Source organism: Homarus americanus, unplaced genomic scaffold, assembly GCF_018991925.1.
Source record: "Homarus americanus isolate GMGI-L3 unplaced genomic scaffold, GMGI_Hamer_2.0 scaffold51859, whole genome shotgun sequence".
In the NCBI taxonomy this organism is placed as follows: Eukaryota; Metazoa; Arthropoda; class Malacostraca; order Decapoda; family Nephropidae; genus Homarus; species Homarus americanus.
In genome coordinates this window covers 16621544-16643306 of record NW_024711292.1, presented here as the reverse complement: position 1 = coordinate 16643306, position 21763 = coordinate 16621544, and the positions used below count along the sequence as shown (strand labels likewise).

At 39.9% G+C, this 21763-nt stretch overlaps 1 protein-coding gene across 1 annotated transcript in view; it reads left to right on the top strand.

Annotated features, from left to right (window-relative positions):
• Window positions 1-21763, top strand: part of LOC121856673 (innexin inx1-like) — a 57191-nt gene that overhangs the window by 19845 nt on the left and 15583 nt on the right. Inside the window, exon 3 of the mRNA XM_042352395.1 lies at window positions 20003-20158. Within this exon, the coding sequence (XP_042208329.1) occupies window positions 20003-20158 (156 nt within the window). The remainder of the gene's footprint in view (window positions 1-20002; window positions 20159-21763) is intronic.

Below are 21763 nucleotides of genomic sequence, written 5' to 3'. Positions count from 1 at the left end.
AGTCCTCGTATAACATCTGCCCGCTTAACGTTGTTTCGGTAATACGTCACTAATCTTAAGATACTAAAAATTCGTTTAACGTCCCGACTACTTGGTACAACTTTGTTTTGCGTCGTCGCGCTACCTCTCACTCGCGGAACGTCACAGCATCCCCAAGCGACACCAAGCCAGTCTCTGTTAGGCTTCCGCAGTGTTTGTGCGTGTTAAAGTGTTTTTGCTCTTGATACTGTACTGTAACAATTCGAAATGGCTTTCAAGTGCTACTAATGCTAGTGTTGTGAAGAAGAAACGTAAGACCATTAGCCTTGCTACAAAAAAGTAGGTTTTAAACCTGGAGGAGGAGCCAGGTCTCAGTGACTCGCCACCCTCCTCTTCCGCCCTCCTCCTCCTTTCCACTACCCACCACACACTCGCTCCACCACCTCCATCCATCAGTGAGTACAATACAAAATGATTTAGTTTATTGATATTTATAATATTTTCTATAAAAATGCCATTGAATTTCTGTATATGTAATGTATTTCATGGGGCAAAGGGAGGCTCAGGAACATAACTCCTGTATTTCTTCTATTTCTTATGGGGAAAATTGATCCGTTTAACGTTGTTTCGTATAACGTCGCATTTTCAGGAACGTAACCCCAATGTTAAGCAAGGACATACTGTAATATAATAAGCCCAACATGACTAAACAGACGCTCACAAGCATTACGCTTGAGAGATAAGTCACTTAATGTTGGGAAAGACCTCAGTAGCTCCATTCCATCCCCTGGGCATGACCACGTAACTATTAAGCTCCTCTCGGTTTGAGGAGTTTATGGATGATTGTTACCTCCATTGTGACTGAGTTCCTGTAATTGGGGTGTGACTGTGGTGACATCACTTTTCGATTTTAATTGATGGGTGGCTGAATTTTTTGCACCACGTAGCATCTGGCGGGTGCTGGGGGGGGGCAGTGGTACTTAATTATTTAAGCATAACAGTAATACACTCAGTCTCATACATGTATAGATACAGGCTTTATATCCTAGACCAGTGGTTCTCAACCTTGTTTGCCCCATGCACCCCTTTCACCATATGTCAGAATGTCATTCCCCCCTCCTTTCCAAGATTGTCTGCCTCAAAAAGTGCATTCCAAATAATATGCATATAATACTGAAAATCCTTTCTTTTTTCCATATTAGTACATATACATTTACAATTTTACATGGATTATTTTTAAAGTGGAGTTTTACAAATTAAATGCCAATTGAAAATGTTGATGGATTTATAAAACTTGAATAAAAGTAAAATAGTTTTTTTTTATTTATAATGAATTACTTAACAGACCAAACTGAAGCATAATGCAATAAACAAAAAGTTCAATAGAATACCAGGATACAGGTAGTTCTCCTATAACGCGATAATTGTGTTCATGTAAAATATCGTGTTATAGAAAATTGCGTAATAGAAATAACAGGGCTTATGGAGAAAATAGGGTTAGGTGCAGATTACTCGAAATCGAAAAAATTTAGTAGTTAGCCTAATACAAAGGATAGCACAGTCTAAATAAATGTTACATTCATATCTAATAATGAAATCATACAGTAAATGTAACACTTTAGTTGATGGGGGAGAAGGGTGATTTTGAGGTTGATAAAATCGAGCTTCTCTTCAAGTGTTATATCCTTTCTTTTACGATCATCACCGGGAATTCTATCACCAGAACGCTTCTCGTTGATATTCTTTACTATATTCACAGTTAATACAGTGGGGTATGCTATAACGAACGAAACTCCTACAACGAACATTATTTAATTTTTTTTTTTTTCTAATTTATTGTTTTTTTATTACAAATATTAATGATATTCTTTATTTCAGGGGTTTAGATGCATATTTATGCACTTTTTTACAATTTTTACAATTTTATATTATATTTTTCAGTGTTAAGTGGTTGTATTTGGGGGCCTGGAACGGATTAATCCTATAACGAACGAATGCTATAACGAACAAGGTTCTAGAACCAATTAGATTCGTTATAGCATACCCCACTGTACCACAAAATTGGAGAAATAGCAAGCAAAAATCGCGTTATAGCAAACAAGCGTTCGCGTTATACAAATATCGTTCCTAATTCATAAATCGCGTTAGAGCAAATTCGCGTTATCAAAACACGCGTTATAGCAGAACTCACTGTATTGTAAATTTCTAATTAATTTTATTCAGATGAAGATTACAGTCAATGAGAAACCTGTGATTGTTTTTTCTTCGCCAATTCTGGGATACGCGGAGGAGTGCTTGAAAGGGCACAACGCAGGTTATTTTCTACCTCTAATCTACTACGTTGCTTCGTTTTAATTTGCAACAGAGTTGAAAAGCCTGACTCACAAAGATATATCGACACAAACGGAAGCAATGCACGGATAGCTCTTTCTGCCACTTTTGGGTAGGAATCGCACATCAAGGGCCAAAATTCTGTGATTGATTTCTCATCGAACATATCTCTTGCTCCCGAATCAGTTTCCCCCCCCTGAAAACCTGAATTCCCCCCCCTGGTTGAGAACCCGTCCTAGACGGAATTATGTAAAACATTTTAGAATCACAGTGTCTTTGAAATTCATTTTAGGTACAGGTATATGCAAAGAGCAACCGACATCTAACAGGAAGACCAAACCTCTCAAGGAAAGGTGGGGGAGAAGAGAGGGGATTCAATGGGGGAGGGGGGATAAAAGGGTAGGCTAGGTGAGGTGGATGGTCAAGGTGCTAATGGACACAAGAAGATCAAAGGGAAAGTCCTCTTGTCATGGCCTCTGCCACCTGACCGATGTCACCTCACGAGACCTCTAGTTATGTGACCACAGGGTGTCTCTCCACACTTACACTGTACCCTTCCTGGCTCCACCCACACCATACCCTCCACCTACACAACTCATTTATTATGGCCAATAATAAATTATTTAGTTTAAAAATATATTATTAGTTTGCATGTAATGAATAATGATTTTTGCTTTTTCATTTGTATTGGAGTAAAAGTGTTAGAAAACTATACTTAAATAAAAGTAAAAGTACAGCATGCTCACAAATTTAAGTACTTTTAAAAAAGTAAATACCCAAAAAATGTTACATGAGTACAGTATTCAAGTAAATTTATTTAGTTACTTTACAAAACTGTGTGTGTAATAATAATAATAATAATAATAATTAACGGTTTATTGAAAAAATTCTGCAGCCCGAAGGCTGAAAATATACATTGGACATAAATGACTTATTACATACATTGGTGGTTTAACAAAAGCCTTCATTAGAGAAAGGTAAAGGAACATACAGTGAACATACAGATTAATGTAGGTGTTGAACAGCAAACTCGTAGTGTAGTAACTCCCTCCCAGATGGTGTTAGGAGGAACTCACGTGGTGTAGTAGTTCCCTCAGATGGTGTTATGAGGGACCTGGCGTGGTGTAGTAATTCCCTCACAGATGGTGTTATGAGGGGCCTCACGTGGTGTAGTAATTCCCTCACAGATGGTGTTATGAGTGGACCTCACGTGGTGTAGTAATTCCCTCACAGATGGTGTTATGAGGGGCCTCACGTGGTGTAGTAATTCCCTCACAGATGGTGTTATGAGGGGCCTCACGTGGTGTAGTAATTCCCTCACAGATGGTGTGATGAGGGACTTGACGTGGTGTAGTAATTCCCTCACATATGGTGTTATGAGGGACATGTGGTGTAGTAATTCCCTCACAGATGGTGTTATATGAGTGAGGTTTGGTCCCAGGCCTTCCTATCGTAGACGGATTAACACATCGGTGGTTGTTGTTGGGTCTCACGGGCCGTTATCACTGGGTACCTGGGACCTCACTGTGTGAAGGTAAACTTGGGTACGACTGTTACTGTTGAGTTGTTCTCACTGACTTAAGCACTGTTCACCTCTGTTTAACACTGGTTCCGTTCCTTTCCTAAATGAAATTGTAACTTCTGGCGAGAACTTGTTGATATTCCGGTGGGGAGGAGGGTTCAGGGGAGGGGGTTGGTATGGGCCAACTTAACAGTTGACCTGGCTGCTCCGAGAGGAGCGTCAGGTACGTCTTGACCCTTCGGTGTGTGTGTGTGTGTGTGGACGTGCGCGCGCTTTCAGTTACCACCGATGGCTAACCCTTGTGGTGAACAGGGAAGCAAAGTGCACCAGTCCTCCCTTGCCAGTACACAGCTTCTTCGTGGCAACACACGATAACTGGGTGCCTCATGGGCCCAAGTTAGATCAGCAGGGGATCTTGGAGCAGCAGTGGGCCCCAGAGGGACAGCACATAGGTCCACTGGCGTGTTGACATGTCCTGGCACCTATCACCCACTGCCCCACTGCCTGTTGGATTAACCTTGGAAGGAATAAGGCTGCAGGAGTAAATCCTGAACGAAAAATCTGCGGTGGAGCCCTGCATCAGGCAAACATGCTAACAGAGTTCTAACATGACCCCAATGGCAGTATGGGCAGAAGAGGTGACCACCATGGGAACCCAACGACTACACCAACGGACGAAGGCAATGCATGATGGACAGGCTACTAAGGAGAAACCCAAACAAACTGGGCTATCGGCATTCCATTGCAACTCTCCCTCTTCCCAGTCGTTGCAACATTTGCACCACTGGATCAGGAAAGGAGAGAGCCAAGATGTGTGGTAGCAGCCTGCACTCCTGCCTCACCACATAAATCAATTCACGTGCAGCCATCATCCCGCTCATCATACTTATCATCATCATCAAAACCCCAATACCCCCAAAAGTCCTATGGCGACAGAGACAGGCAGATATAACTGCCGGGTGTCTCTTGTCACAACTTTGCACATGGGCAGCATAGATAAGACAGTCATTTATGCACTGGGATCTAGGCAGCAGTGCAACCTGGTCCTGTTTGTGTGACTGAGCAGCCCTTTCGAGGAGCCACTCTACTCAACCCACAAGGGGAGGCGGGAAGAAAAGGTATCATAAACATTAGGGTGTGACCGTTGCCCTCCAAAAATAAAAAAATGGTCCTACAATACTGTTCAAAGTTTTAGTGTTGTGTATTTATCTAGGAAACACCCCTGTAAATTTTCTTGGAGATCGGTGCATGTTTGAGCTAGCACCGTCGGCTTTACAAAATAACAAGGAATATTATTATCTAATGAACAAATTTAGTGGAATTTCTTTTATTAGACTTATAAGATATACTAACACCAAGCAAATGATCGATCATATCAATCTTAATACCCTAAAACAATATTATAGATTAGTACGAAATACAATACTCCCAATAATTGCATTTCTAGGTTCAAGACCCATTTCTCTCAACTGGCGTACAATGAAAAAAAGAAATACTACTACCCCGCAATTCCTGGAGTGTTTGAGGAGCGCCAGCAGGAGATGGCTGACTTCTTCCGTGAATCTCTAGCCCAACCATTTACACGTGGCGACTACAAGGAGCTGGTAGAGCTTTGTCTGCTGCTTGTAACTAAAGGATCCGAGCCTGTGAACTTCACGATGGTCTACCCCGGCGCACTTCTCAAAGCAAGGTGGATGGCTAAACTGCTCTATACCCTCAAGATTGTTCTTTTGTCAGGCCAGATCAAAGAGCAGTTTCCCAAAGCCGAGGTTGTGACTAAAAGTCAAATCAGCAAGTTAGAACGGTTTGCTGTGTTCACAGTCGCTGTTTATGTCTCATGGTGGATTGTTTGCCCCATTCCAGCAAGTGCGCCACTGAATGACTTGAATTTGGTCGAAACCTTGGCTAAATTTGCCTTGTATAATGCCACAATAGTTGACAAAGCACGTGTGGCACTCGGTAGACACACTTGGTACCTAATTGAGGATTGGCCCCACTGGCTTTGTTCTCGTCCCAAGTACAAGAAAGGACAAAAGAGGAGATGAGGATGGCCCTTCTTTGCCATGAAGGCACTGAAGTTACTAAGAGAGTGGGGCTCAAACATGGGGGCTATGGAAAGCCATATCTTCCCCCTCTCCCAGAAAGTGGCACTGCCCTGGTGGACCTAATTGGGCCTGACTCAAGCCTGTTCTTCACCATTTTAAGCATGCCCTATCAGTTTCTCCACAGTCCAGCCAGTGAATGGGCGGATCATGACGACTACCTGAACATGAAACGGGTTGTGGACAAGCTTCAGGTCGTCAATGAGGCTGCAAAGCGTGGTGTAAAACTTTGCCATGACTTTCATAATGTGCCAGGGATGAGGAGCGCTTTCAAGAAGTCCTTCAAGTAGTTGAATATGACAGACTCCGCGTTCCTAATTGGCGTAAACGATCATCTGTTTCCGAACAGAAATCATGGTTTCTTGCTCTAGAGAAATAATACCTTGTGAATATATGATAAGACCCCTTAATGATATCACAAGAGAATAAGAATGATTAGCTTTTTTGTGTTTGTAATAACAGCTTTTAATTAAGACAGGCAAATGATTTGTGTTAATATCCCTTATGATGGTTGTGTAATCTCATATATAGGCGCGTATGCCGTATAAGCAAAATCGCTATTTTTCAAATTGCTGCTCACTCAAATATGCATGAATCTTCAAAAAATTGCACGTGGGTATTTTTAATGTCAGTATGCAACACCAAAATTTTGAACAGCATTGTAGGACAAAGTTGGGGCAACTGTCACACCCTAATAAACATAGCCTGCCTAAAGAACCAACCTGATTGGGCAACTGCCCCAGGAAGGTCATCCTTGTGTGGTCAAAAACACAATCATAATCACAGATCAAAACAAAAACAAACTATACAACATCTTATGGTCGCTGCATGGAGTGTCGGACCCTTCTGGATACTGGTACAAATGAGCATCCTGAAAGAAAAACTGCCCTTGTGGCAAAAGAGCTGGCTAGGTATAACATCAACATAGCAGCCATTAGTGAGTCCTGGCTTGCAGACGAGGGTTGACTTACAGAACAGAAATCTGGCTATACCTTCTTCTGGAAAGGTAAGCCTGCTTCGGAGAGAAACCGCATTTGTGGAGTTGGCTTTGCTATCCGCCAATGCATCCTACATAGGCTATCTAAAATGCCTGTTGGGATCAATGAGCACCTCTTGACGCTCAGAGTCCTACTGAATCACTTACGTCATGCCTTTTTTATCATTGCATACGCCCCGACACTGGATGCAAAGGATGACATCAAGGAGGCCTTTTTGCCGGCCTTGACAGAGTGCTAACTTCTGTCCCCAGAGAGGATAAGGTTGTGCTCCTTGGTGACTTCAATGCCAGAGTTGGTAGACATGCTGACATTTGGCAGGGAACCATTGGGAGAAATGGACTAGGCAAGTGTAATCCCAATGGCCTACTCCTCTTCAGGAAGTGCGCTGCACACAACCTCACTATCACCAATACCTTGCTTAGGCAGGCCGACAAGTTCAAGGGTTCGTGGCAACACCCACAATCCAAACACTGGCATCTCATTGACTACATCATTCTCAGAGAAAGAGATCACCGAGATGTCCTCATCATCCAAGCCATGCGTGGCTCAGACCACTGTGACACTGATCTTAGGCTCGTCAGAGCCTAGCTCGCTTCACATCGCCCCAAAATGGCGAAGGCAACATGTCTCCAAAAGAGGTTTTAACAGTAAGCATCTGGAAGATCGAGCGGTAGCACATGCTTTCAGAGGGCAGCTCGAACATGGGCTGATATAAAAATCCTGACAACAAACAACCCAAATCCCAGTTCCGAATGGGATATTCTCGACACCATTATGACAAAGACCTGCAGGGAGATCGTCGGCCGGATCGAAAGAATTCACCAGGACTGGTTTGACAAAAATGACCAGGAAATCACTGTACTCGCCGATGATAAACATGCTGCTTTATCTGACTGGCAGAACATCCCTCGGTCTCGGACCAAAGCTGGTACCTTCTGCAAGAAGAAAATGGCGGCCCAGCTCGAACTTCATGATCTAAACAACGATTGGTTTAAAAATAAAGCCTGTTAAATGCAAAAACTTGCAGATCAACACAAAATGAACGAATTTTCAATTCTATTAAAACTTTTATGGGTCAATCACTAATGGTGCAGCCTCCCACCACTCATCCGACAGTAACTTCCTTGTGTTGATCACAATATATATATATATATATATATATATATATATATATATATATATATATATATATATATATATATATATATATATATATATATATATATATATATATATATATATATATATATATATAAAATATACTGATAACCACAAGGAAAGAAGAAAACACGAAGTTCCCAAGCGCTATCGTGTAATTCACATCTTCAGGGGTGAGTACAGACTAAGGAAAAATACATAACAAGGCAGTCGGTAGTCAGGTCAGAGGGTATGATGACCCAACCTTCTCACCTGGTTACAAATCTTCTTAATTACGAAATTATCCAGTTTGTACATACCATTACTCAAATTCTTTTTGACGGATTCGGTATGTTTAATGAGACTGGATTCTATAATGTTCCTACTGTCAATTGAATTACATGGTAATATTGAGGAGGCATTATCCCAGTCAATGCAATGCTAGTTATCCCTCAAATGAACAAACAGAGCATTGGATTCCTGGCCTGTCCTAACACTATATTCATGTTGTTTAAGTCTAGTTACAAGATCTTTATCTGTCAGGTTTTGCTTTAATGTAGAAAAATATAGTTTCACAGGTACCGAGTTCAGTTGAGAGTATATTGTACCTTCTCTGCTCAGGGAAATGTCTTAGTACACTTGTATAAGAGAGCACGTAAGTGAGATGTTCACTGGGTAACAGGTGATATGATAGTCTCTCTCACCAGGGAGAGGGAGTTGTCAGGCGGGCCTTACAGGATACGTGTCAGGTTGTTGTTGAACTGTGCTGATCAAGCTTGACCTCGCCTGCTCCCCAGAGGAAATGTCAACTCGCCAATTGATTCATACTCATGGATGAATGACTTGGTGAATATATGGTTAATATACATTCGGGTAAATATTTATATAATACAAATTGTGCTGTTACATCCTAATTAAAAATAAAGAAGACATCCTTTAGTGCTGGAAAGAACATTGCCTTTTGCTGCTCAACCAAAACACTTATGTTGATGTCCTTACTGCCCAACAAGTCCCTCAGTATCCAGAGCTGACCCACCTCAGCCCGTAGCTGGCAAGATTATTGCCCGAGTCCTCCTAAACAGACTTCTTCCTGAGATGGAAAACTTCCTCCCAGAATCTCAATGTGGCTTTAGACCATCACGTGGCACCTCTGACATGATCTGTGCTGCCCGCCAGATACAGGAAAAGTGCAGAGAACAACGCCGTGACCTGTACCTGGCTTTCATTGACCTAACCAAGGCCGTTGCTTCGGTCAACAGGGAAGCCCTCTGGCGGACCCTTAACCGGTTTTGCTGCCCACCAAAATTCATCGCCATTGAGGCAACTCCACGATGGCATGAACAACAGTGTTCTGCACAATGGCACCCAGTCTGAGTTCTTCCCTATCCAAATGGGGGTAAAACAAGGATGAGTATTGGCACCAACTCTCTCTCTTCCATTTTCTTGGCTGCCTTCGTTACTCGTGCCAATTTAGCCAGCGAGGTGGACATTCAGTACCGGATGAAGGGACTTATGAACATAAGACGACTCCAGGCAGGAACAAAGGTGTCGGCAGCTTCCATTACTGAACTTCAGTATGCAGACAACCTCACCCTTGTCGCTCACACTAAACGCAACACAACCTACAGGAGATACTAAACACCTACACAGATGCATATGCACAGTTCGTCCTTGAGGTGAATGTACGTAAGACTCAGAAACTTTTGCAGCCTGCCCCTAGTTCAGCCGCACATGCGCTATCCATCCAGCTTAAGGATGTACCACCCTCCCTAATGTTACCCACATTCAGTACACCCAGTCCTCACTTAACATTGTCCCAGACAATATTATTTCATTATAACGTTGCTACTCTTGAGATGCCCATGTTTCCGACAATGTTGTACAAGTATAACAGCCCGACCGATTCGTTATAACATTGTCACCCAACATGGATTACTTTGTATGGTGCAACACCGTCTCATCTTGGCGTGCTACGCTCGCTCGCTGAGCGTCACAGCGTCCCCAAGCATTTTCTCCCCAGTCTTTGTTAAGCTTCCACAGTGTACGCGCGTGCTTAAGTGTTTTTGCTATAAATACTGTACTGTAACCATTTAAAATGGCATCCAAGTGCCCATCAAGTGTTAGTGATGCTAGTGTTGTGAAGAAACAACGCAAGACCATTAGCCTTGCTACCATTTTGAGATTGGTGAATGTGTAGGGGCTCACTGCTCCATTTAGGTGTTCGGGTATTCAGTTCTTACTACAGGAGCGAACACAAACACCTGTAGAGTTCTGTAGGTTCTATTTAACGGAAGTATACAGGAGTGCGCTTACAGGCGCGGGCAGTCCCTACACTCCTATATGGGTCAACTGACCTCTCCCTGACCTCTCAGGCGACATGTGGTACATTAGCAGCTTCCAGATGTCGCCAGGCACATTATCTAAGCGTGTGGTGACATGAAACGGGCATTGCCACATGCTAGTGACTAGATAGGTAGTGTACATAAATGGGGTACATACATGGTGTACATACAACATACATAATATACATACAGAATGTGTTGTGGACTTTGGTTTAGCATTAGGCCTAATCCCCACACAGTGCTTACTATCCGGACCAGCACAGACAAGATTAAGGCGAGTGCTGGAAGTGGTACTTATATGAGTGCAACAAAGACAAGACATGCTCGAAGTTCTGTGATTGAGAAGATGCTGGCTATGTGGTAAGAGGAACAGAATCAACATAATCAATGTACAGTCATGCGCCGGTTAACGTCCAACCGAACAACAACGTCGGATCGCACATACGTCCGTGGCCCATGAAAAAAAAAACTCACAACCACCAACACTTCCTTCACACCAACACCTCCCTCAAACCAACACCCACACCTCCCTCACACCAACACCTCCTTCACACCACCACCGACACCTCCCTCAAACCACCACCGACACCTCCCTCAAACCACCACCAACACCTCCCTCACATCACCACTAACACTTCCCTCACAGCACCACCAACATCTACTTCACACCACCTCCCTCACCCGGGTCACTTCTATTAAATTTTATTAGCAAAAAACAAAACCTCAACCTAAAGGACACAAATTAACAATTAAATACTTCACACCACAGGTGCCAACTGTCAAACATGTCAACCCCCCCCTCCCTCCTCCCAGTGAAAGTTTCTGGTTATACAATAGGCTTTAAATTTGTATCTTATATTAAATCACAGACTAAAGTTGGGAGAATATAATTTGCATTGCTGGAATCCTTGCAAGACAGCGGATAATTTGAATACTGTATAAACGTCATATATTTTGCTCAAAAGATAAAAATTTTGCTCTCTAATAAAATTCTTAAATTAGATCTAAAATTTGTATGTCTAATGCAAATTATAGCTTGTTTATATTCAAATTGGTCGCTGTCTTGTGAGAATTCCAGCAATGTTAATTATATTCTGCCCGGTCACTTCTATGAAATTTTATAAGCAAAAACAAAAACTAAACTAAACAACATAAATAAACAAATAAATATACTTCACTAGACCTTGAAGCTAACTGTCAAACATATCACCTCGCCTCCCGCTCCCTCCCTCCCTCCCTCCCCCATCTGCCCAGCCAGGGTTTTAGGCTGACAGTTTTTATCTTATATACAGTAATATCTCAGACTAAAGTTAGGAGATTATAATTTGCATTGTTGGAATCCTTGCAAGACAGCCAATAATTTGAATATAAACGTCATTTATTTTGCTCAAGAGATAAAAATTGTAGCACATTAGTGTATAGTACTGTAGTACATTTTATAATATAAAGTTTTTCAACTTTATTTTTGGGTAGATTTACACAAATTTCTTCATTTATTTTCATCCATTTACATGCACACACCATACTAAAAGAAACGTAAAAGAAATAAATGACCTTAGTGCAAAGCTGGAGTGCACATGTACTAATTTGATTACGGTACTAAAATTGTTATGTCTAGTGCAAATAATAGCATGTTTATATTCAAATTAATCACTATCTTACAAGAATCCCAACAATGTAAATTATATTCACCCAGGTCATTTCACTGGCTTTATATAAGAGAGAAGCTTAGTCATTTCAGAACTGATAAATAAACACGCCTTAGACCTTGGGCACCAACTGTCAAACGTACTACCTCCCCTCCCTCCCTTCCCCCCATCGGCCCAGCATTGCTGGAATCCTTGTAAAACAGTGAATAATTTGAATATAAACGTCTTGTATTTTGCACAAGAGATAAGAATTAATCACCTGTATCACATTGCAGTAGTGATTTAAGAGTGAAAGTGTATATGTATGTATATAGTATTCCACATACACGTAAGTATAAATACAAAGTTTATGTGATGATCGGACAACGTCCATTTCGGTTAACGTCACGTTTCCAAAAGAACGTATCTAGGGTGTTAACCGGCGCATGACTTATGTATTTTATGGGGGCAAAGGGAGGCTGGGGAATGTAAGAAGTGTATTTTATCTATTTCTTATGGGGAAAATTGATTCCGTTAACGTTGTGTTTTACAAGAATGTAACCATGACGTTAAGCGTGGACTGGGTATCTCGGGTCCCACCTGTCGACTACAGCGGACATCGATGAAGAAATTCAACATCGGATCAGATGTACATATCAGGTTTTTGGCAGACTCCGTACCTGTGTCTTCAGCTGTAGGGGGCTGAATTTATCTCAAAGTTGCACATACATCGAGCAGTGGTCCTCCCCACCCTGCTATATGGCAACGAGACATGGGTCACATACAGGAGGCACCTCAAGGCACTTGAAAACTTTCACCAACATTGTCTACATTCCATCTTTCGTGTTGGCTGGGAAGACAAGAGAGCAAATGCCAGTATTTTAGCCGACACCAACGGTAGGAGCATTGAGGCTACCATTATCCATGAACAACTACATTGGACTAGCCATGTTACCCGTATGGACGACAGTAGACTGCCAAAGCAGCTACTTTACAGTCACCTAACGAATAGTAAACGTAACGCTGGCGGGCAACTGAAAAGATAGAAGGATATTCTTAAGACAAACCTGAAAAAGTGCCAAATCGACCCCCTCACCTGGGAGATGATTACTCCACATTGTAACGCTTGGAGGAACACCACACGAGAAGGTGTCAATACTTTCGTGTAAGCTCAACTGCATACCGAGGCAGACAAGTGGCAACACCGGGAAGACGTTGCCGCCGCTCCATCTACACTGGATGTAGCCCTCCACATGTGCAACATCTGTGGAAAATCCTGCCGGTCCCATATCAACCTCTTTAGTTACCTCAGAGCTCACCAATGAAGGTGACATCCTTATCTGTAATAACTCTTTATCATTTTGTCATAGCTGGATGATGGTCATACTCAATTCCGAGTGACAGCATAGTTACAGCCTGGTTGAGATGCCAACTGTTCTGTCTGCTTAGGTCTGTATTGTTTTGCCTCGGGAACGAGATCTTTGGCCCCAAAGCCGACAACGTCTGCAGGCATTGACTATGAGGCAACAGTCACTGAATGCCGCATAGATCTGCAGTTCAACTAACTCAACTTAGCTTGGGTAGCTACTTTTGTATTAGGATATTTAATTTTAAGGTAAAAAAATGGTGGCAAAGGTGTGGCTATTGAGGGAGGCTGGAGGCCATTTAAAAAAAAAGTAGTAGTAGTGATGTGATGTCTGGGGAGGCAACTGGCGAGTCGAGATGCAGTTACAGCTCAGTGCTCAGTTCCTCCAAACTTATGTCTGCTTCCCACATATACACACACTTGCACTTTAGTTTTCTTGTTTTATAAGTTTGTATTATATTTTCTTTATTTCTAAGCCACATTAGAGTACAGTCATGCGCCGGTTAATGTCCGTCCGATCACATATACGTCCGTGCCCCCCTCCCCCCCTACCCCCCCAAAAAAAGTGACGCCTGCTGGACCACCATTCCACGACCCCCTGACGGAGACACGATGATCCTCCCCATACTGGTCAGATATTATGTGTTAAAGGAATATGCTTCCTTACTTAGGCTTTTTTTAAGCATTTGCCTACAGGTGAAATGTTAACCTACATCTATTGAGGATAAAATCTTTCACCTACAAATTGACAATAACACATTTGCTGTAATCAGACATATCTAGTTGCCTCAACAATTGCAATTGGGGTTGCAATTTCAAATTCTGTGGCATTACTAAAAATAGTAAAGTTTCTGGTGCACTCTTAAGATTAAGAGAGAAAATGGAGGACTCAGGCGTCCTGATGTGAGAGAAAACGGACTCGTATGACGGGGGACCAAATAAAAAAAAGCATAGCTACATGTTTTGTGGACTACAGTATTAAGCGTACCCTTTTCATCACTTTGTAATAAACCTAGCCATGCCTATGTGTGTTTATGATATTTACCATAACATTATATATATATATATATATATATATATATATATATATATATATATATATATATATATATATATATATATATATATATATATATATATATATATATATATATATATATTTAGTGGCTCTAAATGGTCGTAAAATGGGAAACTTGGGGTTGGGTCTTGGGTGCCTGAACCAATTAGAATAAATCCCATAGGTTCTGTACTTTCGTTATCGGCGGGGTCCCAATTAGGCGTGATGACCAAGGGATGACTGTACTGTACTGTATATACTTGTGACACTGGCCAGTTGCTTCTGGTGTTATGGTACAGGGGTACCAAGTGACAGCACTAGGATCCCGCTTCCTCTATCAAGGAATAAACAATTAAAATTTAAATAGAAAAAAAAACATTCAAATAAATTACTATCTTACAAGAATCCCTCCAATGTAAGTTATATTCACCCAGGTCGTTTGGGTGGCAAATTATGAGAAGAGCTTAGTCACTCTTAAGTAATGATAAATAAACACTCAGGCAGGCCTTCAGCGCCAACTGTCAAATCTTATCTCAAATAAATAAACAAACAAACTGCCAGACATTCTGTCACCTCACCTCCCGTGTTCCCCCACCCCCCATCTTAATAATAATAATAATAATAATAATTAACGGTTTATTGAAAGAGCTTGGCAGCCAGAAGGCTGAAAATTTACAGTTACATATTTGGGGAATGGGTTACGAATTACAAATAATATACAAGTAACATAAGTGACACAAATAAGACATATAATAACTTCCTACCACCCTCATGTTCCAAGATAAAAGATTGGTGATTTCTTTGTTTATTTTATATAATATCTCAGACTAAAGTTAGGATAATATAATTTGCATTGCTGAAATCCTTGCAAGACAGAGATTAATTTGAATATAAGTGTCGTATATTTTGCTCAAGATATAAAAAATGTAGTACATTAGTGTGCAATATTGTAGTACATTTTATAAAAAGTTTTTCAACTGTATTTTTGGGTAGATTTACATAAATTTCTTTATTTATTTTCATCCATTTACATGCACACACCATACTAAAAGATACATAAAAGAAATAAATGACCTTATTGCAAAGCTGGAGTGCACATGTACTAATTTGATTAGGTACTAAAATTGTTATGTCTAGTGCGAATTACAACATGTTTATATTCAAATAAATCAGTGTCTTACAAGGATCCCAGCTATGTTAATTATATTCTCCTAGGTCATATCACTGGTATTTTAAAATGAGAGAAGCTTAGTAGGACTGTTAAATAAACACACAGAGACCTTCACCTCAAACTTATCACCTCAACCCCCCAACCCCCCTCTCTGGGTGGCGTGGCTGGCTTCGTCAGTCCCCCCCAACCTGGCTTTTAGGCTTACAGTTTTTATCTTATATAATATCTCAGACTAAAGTTAGGAGATTATAATTTACATTGCTGGAATCCTTGCAAGACAGCCAATAATTTGAATATAAACGTCATATATTTTGCTCGAGATAAAAATTGTTGTACATTAGTGTACAGTACTGTAGTAGGCTACATTTTATAAAAAAGTTTTTCAACTGTATTTTTGGGTAGAGTTACATAGATTTCTTCATTTATTTTCATCCATTTACATGGACACACCATATTAAAAGAAACCTAATAGAAATAAATGACCTTAGTGCAAAGCTGGAGTGCACATGTACTAATTTGATTATGGTACTAAAATTGTTTTGTCGTGCAAATTATAGCATGTTTATATTCAAATTAATCGGTATGTTACAAGAATCCCATTTATGTTAATTATATTCACCCAGGTCATTTCACTGACATTTTATAAGAGAGAAGCTTAGTCACCTAAGAACTGATAAATATACAGGAGTTAGACCTGGGCCTGTGCCAACTGTCAAACATACTACCTCACCTCCCGCCCCCTGATCGCTCCCACCCTCTCTCTCCCCCATCTGCTCGGTGTTGCTGGAATCCTTGTAAAACAGTGAATAATTTTAATATAAACGTCATGTATTTTGCACAAGAGATAAAACTTAATCACCTGTATCACCTTACAGTAGTGATTTAAGAGTGAAAGTGTATATGTCCGTATATAGTATTCCACATACATGTAAGTATAAATAAAAAGTTTATGTGATGATCGGATAATGTCCATTTCGGTTAACGTCACGTTTCCAAGAACATATCTAGGACGTTAACCGGCGCATGACTGTATTGTAATTTTTACTCTTTTGCTCTGTACCTGTATTAGAGAAAACAGTTTTACTAGGGTAGACTACAGTAGAACGTTGATATAACACAAGATACGTTCAAGAGAAGTCACTTTAAATCGAATTCGCACTAAATGGAAGTGTTGTTTCAATAGAATAATTGATTTTGGTACTTGAGAGAAACACAAAATATTAAAAAGACTTGAGTCTACCCAGATGCACCTCAGCCCATCTCCTAGAATAAACAAAACATTGTTTTTTGTAGTATTATGTTAAAACAAACACTCATAAATCAACACAGCTAAAATTATGGGACATGAAATGGTCTGTTTACTAGCGATCAGTTGATGTGAGAGGGTGGTCACACTGGAGCCGCCACATAGGTTTGCCAGGTCTGGCCTTTAAGGACAGTCTGCCCTTTTTGAGACTCGCGGTAGTAATGCTTGTGATGGAGGGTGAGGGAGGGGGTTTTGAGAATTGCCATTACAATGGTTCCTCGGTTTACGAGCACAATTCGTTCCAGAAGGTTGCTCGTTAACAGAAACCATTGTTTCAGTGGGTTTTTGGGTAATTGGTTCCAGCTCACCGAAAATTACATACAAACGAAAAATAAATGCACTAAAGTACACTTACTTTGAGGTGTGCATGTAGAACTCTCCTAGTTGATGATGATGGTGATGGGAATTAGAATGGGGGTGGAGGAGAAGGGAGAAGAGAAGGCATTGGGGTGGAAGAGAAGTCACCCCTTGCCGCCATTTCACCCATAAAATTTTAGTTCACTTGGTGTAATTCAAGATTATTTTCTTTAAATCAACACTGCACTGCACTATATATTATCAATATGTAAAACATATTTCAAAATGACCAATAATTTGACTGGAAACACAGAAAAAAGCATTTCTGTTGAAGAGTCTCAAACAATATGTTCCTTCCTCTGAACCTGTAAACAAACTGACGCCAAGCTTGGTGTGTTGAGTTGCTGTTTGGCGTGCATAAAACTGGTTTCATGTACTTCAGTTATGTTCAATAATTGTTAAAATGACTAAAAAATTTAATATAAAACTTTTAAAATGATTGAATAGTACAACCTTCTTGATATTTACTAAAATGGTAAGGAATTTAAGCCCTAGAACTGATTACTGTATTGGCGGACTAATACAACAGCTAGTGAGCAAGCGAAAACATGTTGAGGGGCACTCGTAAGGAATTCATTAATCGAGGGATTGCTCGTTAACCGAAGTGAAGAATCTTATGGAAGGTAATTCGTTAACTGAGGGATCACTGTAAATGCCAGGTAGTGACGTGTTCTCCTAATATTACGTATTTAAGGAATTATTTGATGTTTTAATTGCCTGTATGTTGGTCTGGCGAGTTAATGCTAGGCATTTACATACCTAGGCATAAGCTAGGCGTTGCATTCTGATTTGAACAAAAAGAACAACCGTAAACTCTCCTTTTCTGAATTTAAGTCTATACAGTACTATAAAAAGGTAAGTTATTATTCTCTATGCTGTGTATATATATATATATATATATATATATATATATATATATATATATATATATATATATATATATATATATATATATATATATATATATATATATATATATATATATATATATATATATATATATATATATATATATACATACATATATATATATATATATATATATATATATATATATATATATATATATATATATATATATATATATATATATATATATATATATATATATATATATATATATATATATACACATATATACAGTTATCCCTCGGTTAACAAGCGCCTCGGATAACGAGATATCGGTTAACGATAAGATTCCATAAGATTCTTAACTTCTGTTAACGAGCAATCCCTCGATTAACGAGATTTTTACAAGCCGACCTCAACATGTTTTCGCTTGCATTTGGCGGTCCACCAGCTGTAGTATTAGTCCGCCAATACAGTAATCGGTTTTAGGGCTTAAATTCCTTAATATTTTAGTAAATATCAAGAAGTTTATACTATTCAATAATTTTAAAAGTTTAATATTAACATTTTTTAGTCATTTTAACAATTATTGAACATAATTGAAGGTAAAGAAACTAGTTTCTGGCACGCCATCCAGCCTGTTAACACACAAACAGGCGTTAGTCTCTCTTTTCAGTGGAGGTAACATATTGCTTGAGACTCTTCAACTAAATGCTTTTTTTCTGTTTTTGCAAGCATATTATTGGTCATTTTGAAATTTATTTTACATATTGACAATATATAATGCAGTGCAGTGTTGATTTAAAGAAAATAATCTTGAATTACACCAAGAGAACTAAAATTTTATGGGTGAAATAGCACCAAATTGAAAGTGGTTATATGGAATAAAAATGAAGTATATATGGTACCTCATGTTTCATACCAGCTGGTTTCAGTAAAATGCTACTGACATCCACATAAGCAGCACGGGCAGTTCCCAATGAGAGGTTCACGACGCCATCAGCTCGATGAACAGGCTTTGTGTGAAATATCACATAGTCTTGAACTGCTTTTAGTGCTCTTGTGGTATGGTCGGTAACGTTCCCTGGTCCCATGCATTAGGTCGAGGGTTCGAGTCCTGGCTGGTAAGGTCGTTGATTATATGTTCAAAGTGCGCTTGTTATATGGACTAAAAATGAAATATATATATACAGTATATAATCAACACCTCAACCCACCAGGATTCGAACCCAAGGCCCACGAGCCCATGACTGTGACACACACATAAACATATATATACACACAGCTCCTCCCCGACTTATTGCCTACTCGACTTACGACCACCCGCACTTACGACCACCCGCACTTACGACCTGCCTCACTCGTACCAAAATTTTGTCAAATTACGTATTTTCAAGTCCCAACGCTAGTACACAGACAAAATTTTCGTTTGTAATTCACTTTAAAATGGCTGGCAAGCTTAAAAGTGAGGGTTTTGTGGTACTGAGAAGAAAAAGAGACACCCATTTTAGATTTTCTATGTATTATTTAAGCATTTTTGACTTATGACCATTTCGACTTAAGACCTGGATTTGGGTCCCTAAACCCGTCGTAAGTCGGGGAGAAGCTGTATATATATACCTGTATATACTGTATATATATACTCTCACTTTTAAGCTTACCAGTCATTTTAAAGGGAATTACACACGAAAATTTTGTCAGTACACAGAGCAGTCACTAACGTCGGGACTCGAAAATACGTAATTTAAAAAAAAATTGGTACGACTGGGGCCGTCGTATGTCCGGGTGGTCGTAAGTCGAGGAGTACCTGTACACGTCTTTATAATTTGATTATTAATGTTTTTTTTTTTTTTTCAGGCTTTCCTTTGCTACATTCCAAAGTTTATTTGGAACACTTGTGAAGGTGGCTTGATGGCCACCATTGCCAAGGGGCTAAACCCAGGACTGCATAGAGAGGAAGAAGTTACCTCTCGCAAGAAGGTTATTATTGACTACATTGTAAAACATATACGGGTATGTGAAACACTCTTTTGGTTATGATGTAATCTTTACTTGTAGTAATAATATCTTAATTTATTCTAATGTTGCTGTAGTCCACTTTTTCCTCTCTTTTTTCTTTTGTGTGTGTGTGTGTGTGTGTGTGTGTTTGTGTTTTCATATGGTGTTACATATACCATAACCTTTCTTACATTTAAAATAATATCCATGGAGATGGCATGTTGTTATAGAATAAGAATAATTAAGAGCATGGTTTTGTGTGAAGTGAACTCTACCCCTACCAGGCCAAGCTATGTTATTGTTATATTTCAACTTGTAATTTGGTGAAGATATATGTAATTTCTGTTATAAAAAGTTGGTAAAAGTAATGTAAAGAAGTGATTAACATAAGGTAAAAACACATAAAGAGAATAAACATTTCTTATGATTGAGGGAGTTAGTGTGCAGATCGTGGGAGGGGAAGGGTGGTGCGGCATCGGGGAGCTTACCCTCCCCTTACCAGGCCAAAAGTGTAAGCTGGGTTATTGTTATTTTTTAACTCGTGATTTTGGGATGATATACGCAGTTTTCTTAAATTATTTTACTCTATTACTTGCACACACAATCGTTCATACAGAATATGCAAAAATAAATAAAATTAATTATCATCATAACGTCAAAAACATAACGGGAGTTAACACGTGCATCATAGGAGTAGGAGGAGTGACCAGTATTGGGTATCTCGGCCTCTCCAGTCTCCAGTGTCCCTCGTGTAGAGAAACTATTGCCTGCTGGCATTGTGGTAGTATTATTATATTTTATTTATTAGTACACAGTAGAATCCCAATTATCCAGTATCTGGCCAACTGGTAGATTCAACTAGCCGGCATAAAAATTAAATAATAATAATTCCTCCAAAATAGCTAGAATCGTAAATTTTAATACCCCGCATAACCGGGGTTTGATTTTTCCTTTTTTTCCGGTTTTCCGTCCCCCATTGTTTTAGGCAACCCACGTGAATTGTATCGATCCGTTGAGAAATTTTTTTTGGAGGGGGGGGACAATGACAAGAGAAATGTTTGACAATAAATAACAATAATTGACCCTCTAGGATTGATGGGTCGGCTGCACGAGGACATGAGCCAGTATACTGAGTATAGTGGCCACACACTACGTGTTCATGCATTACATCATATACTCTATTTCTCATTGGCTGAGTATTGCTTGTTTGGCATTCCATTCTTTGATTCTTTAGTATTCCATTGACCAAAGTTCAATGTCATCATACAATGCCACTATTAGAGGCATTATAATGTGTCCCTCCACACTTATCCACTTGATCCACCCTCCCCCACCAGAGGGGCTAAGCATTTTTCAATATAATTAAATGTTTATAATCATTTTACACTTTCTGATGATCACAACTAATTCTATAACTTAGGTCACATTTTATATTTGTATAGGCAACTCAGTAGGGTGTGTGCCCCCCAGGAGGTCAGGGTTGTAGGGCATGTGTGTGTCCACCAAGAGGTCAGGGCTGTAGGGCATGTTTGTGTCTGGAGGTCAGGGCTATAGGGCATGTTTGTGTCCCCCAGGAGGTCAGGGCTGTAGGGCATGTTTGTGTCCCCCAGGAGGTCAGGG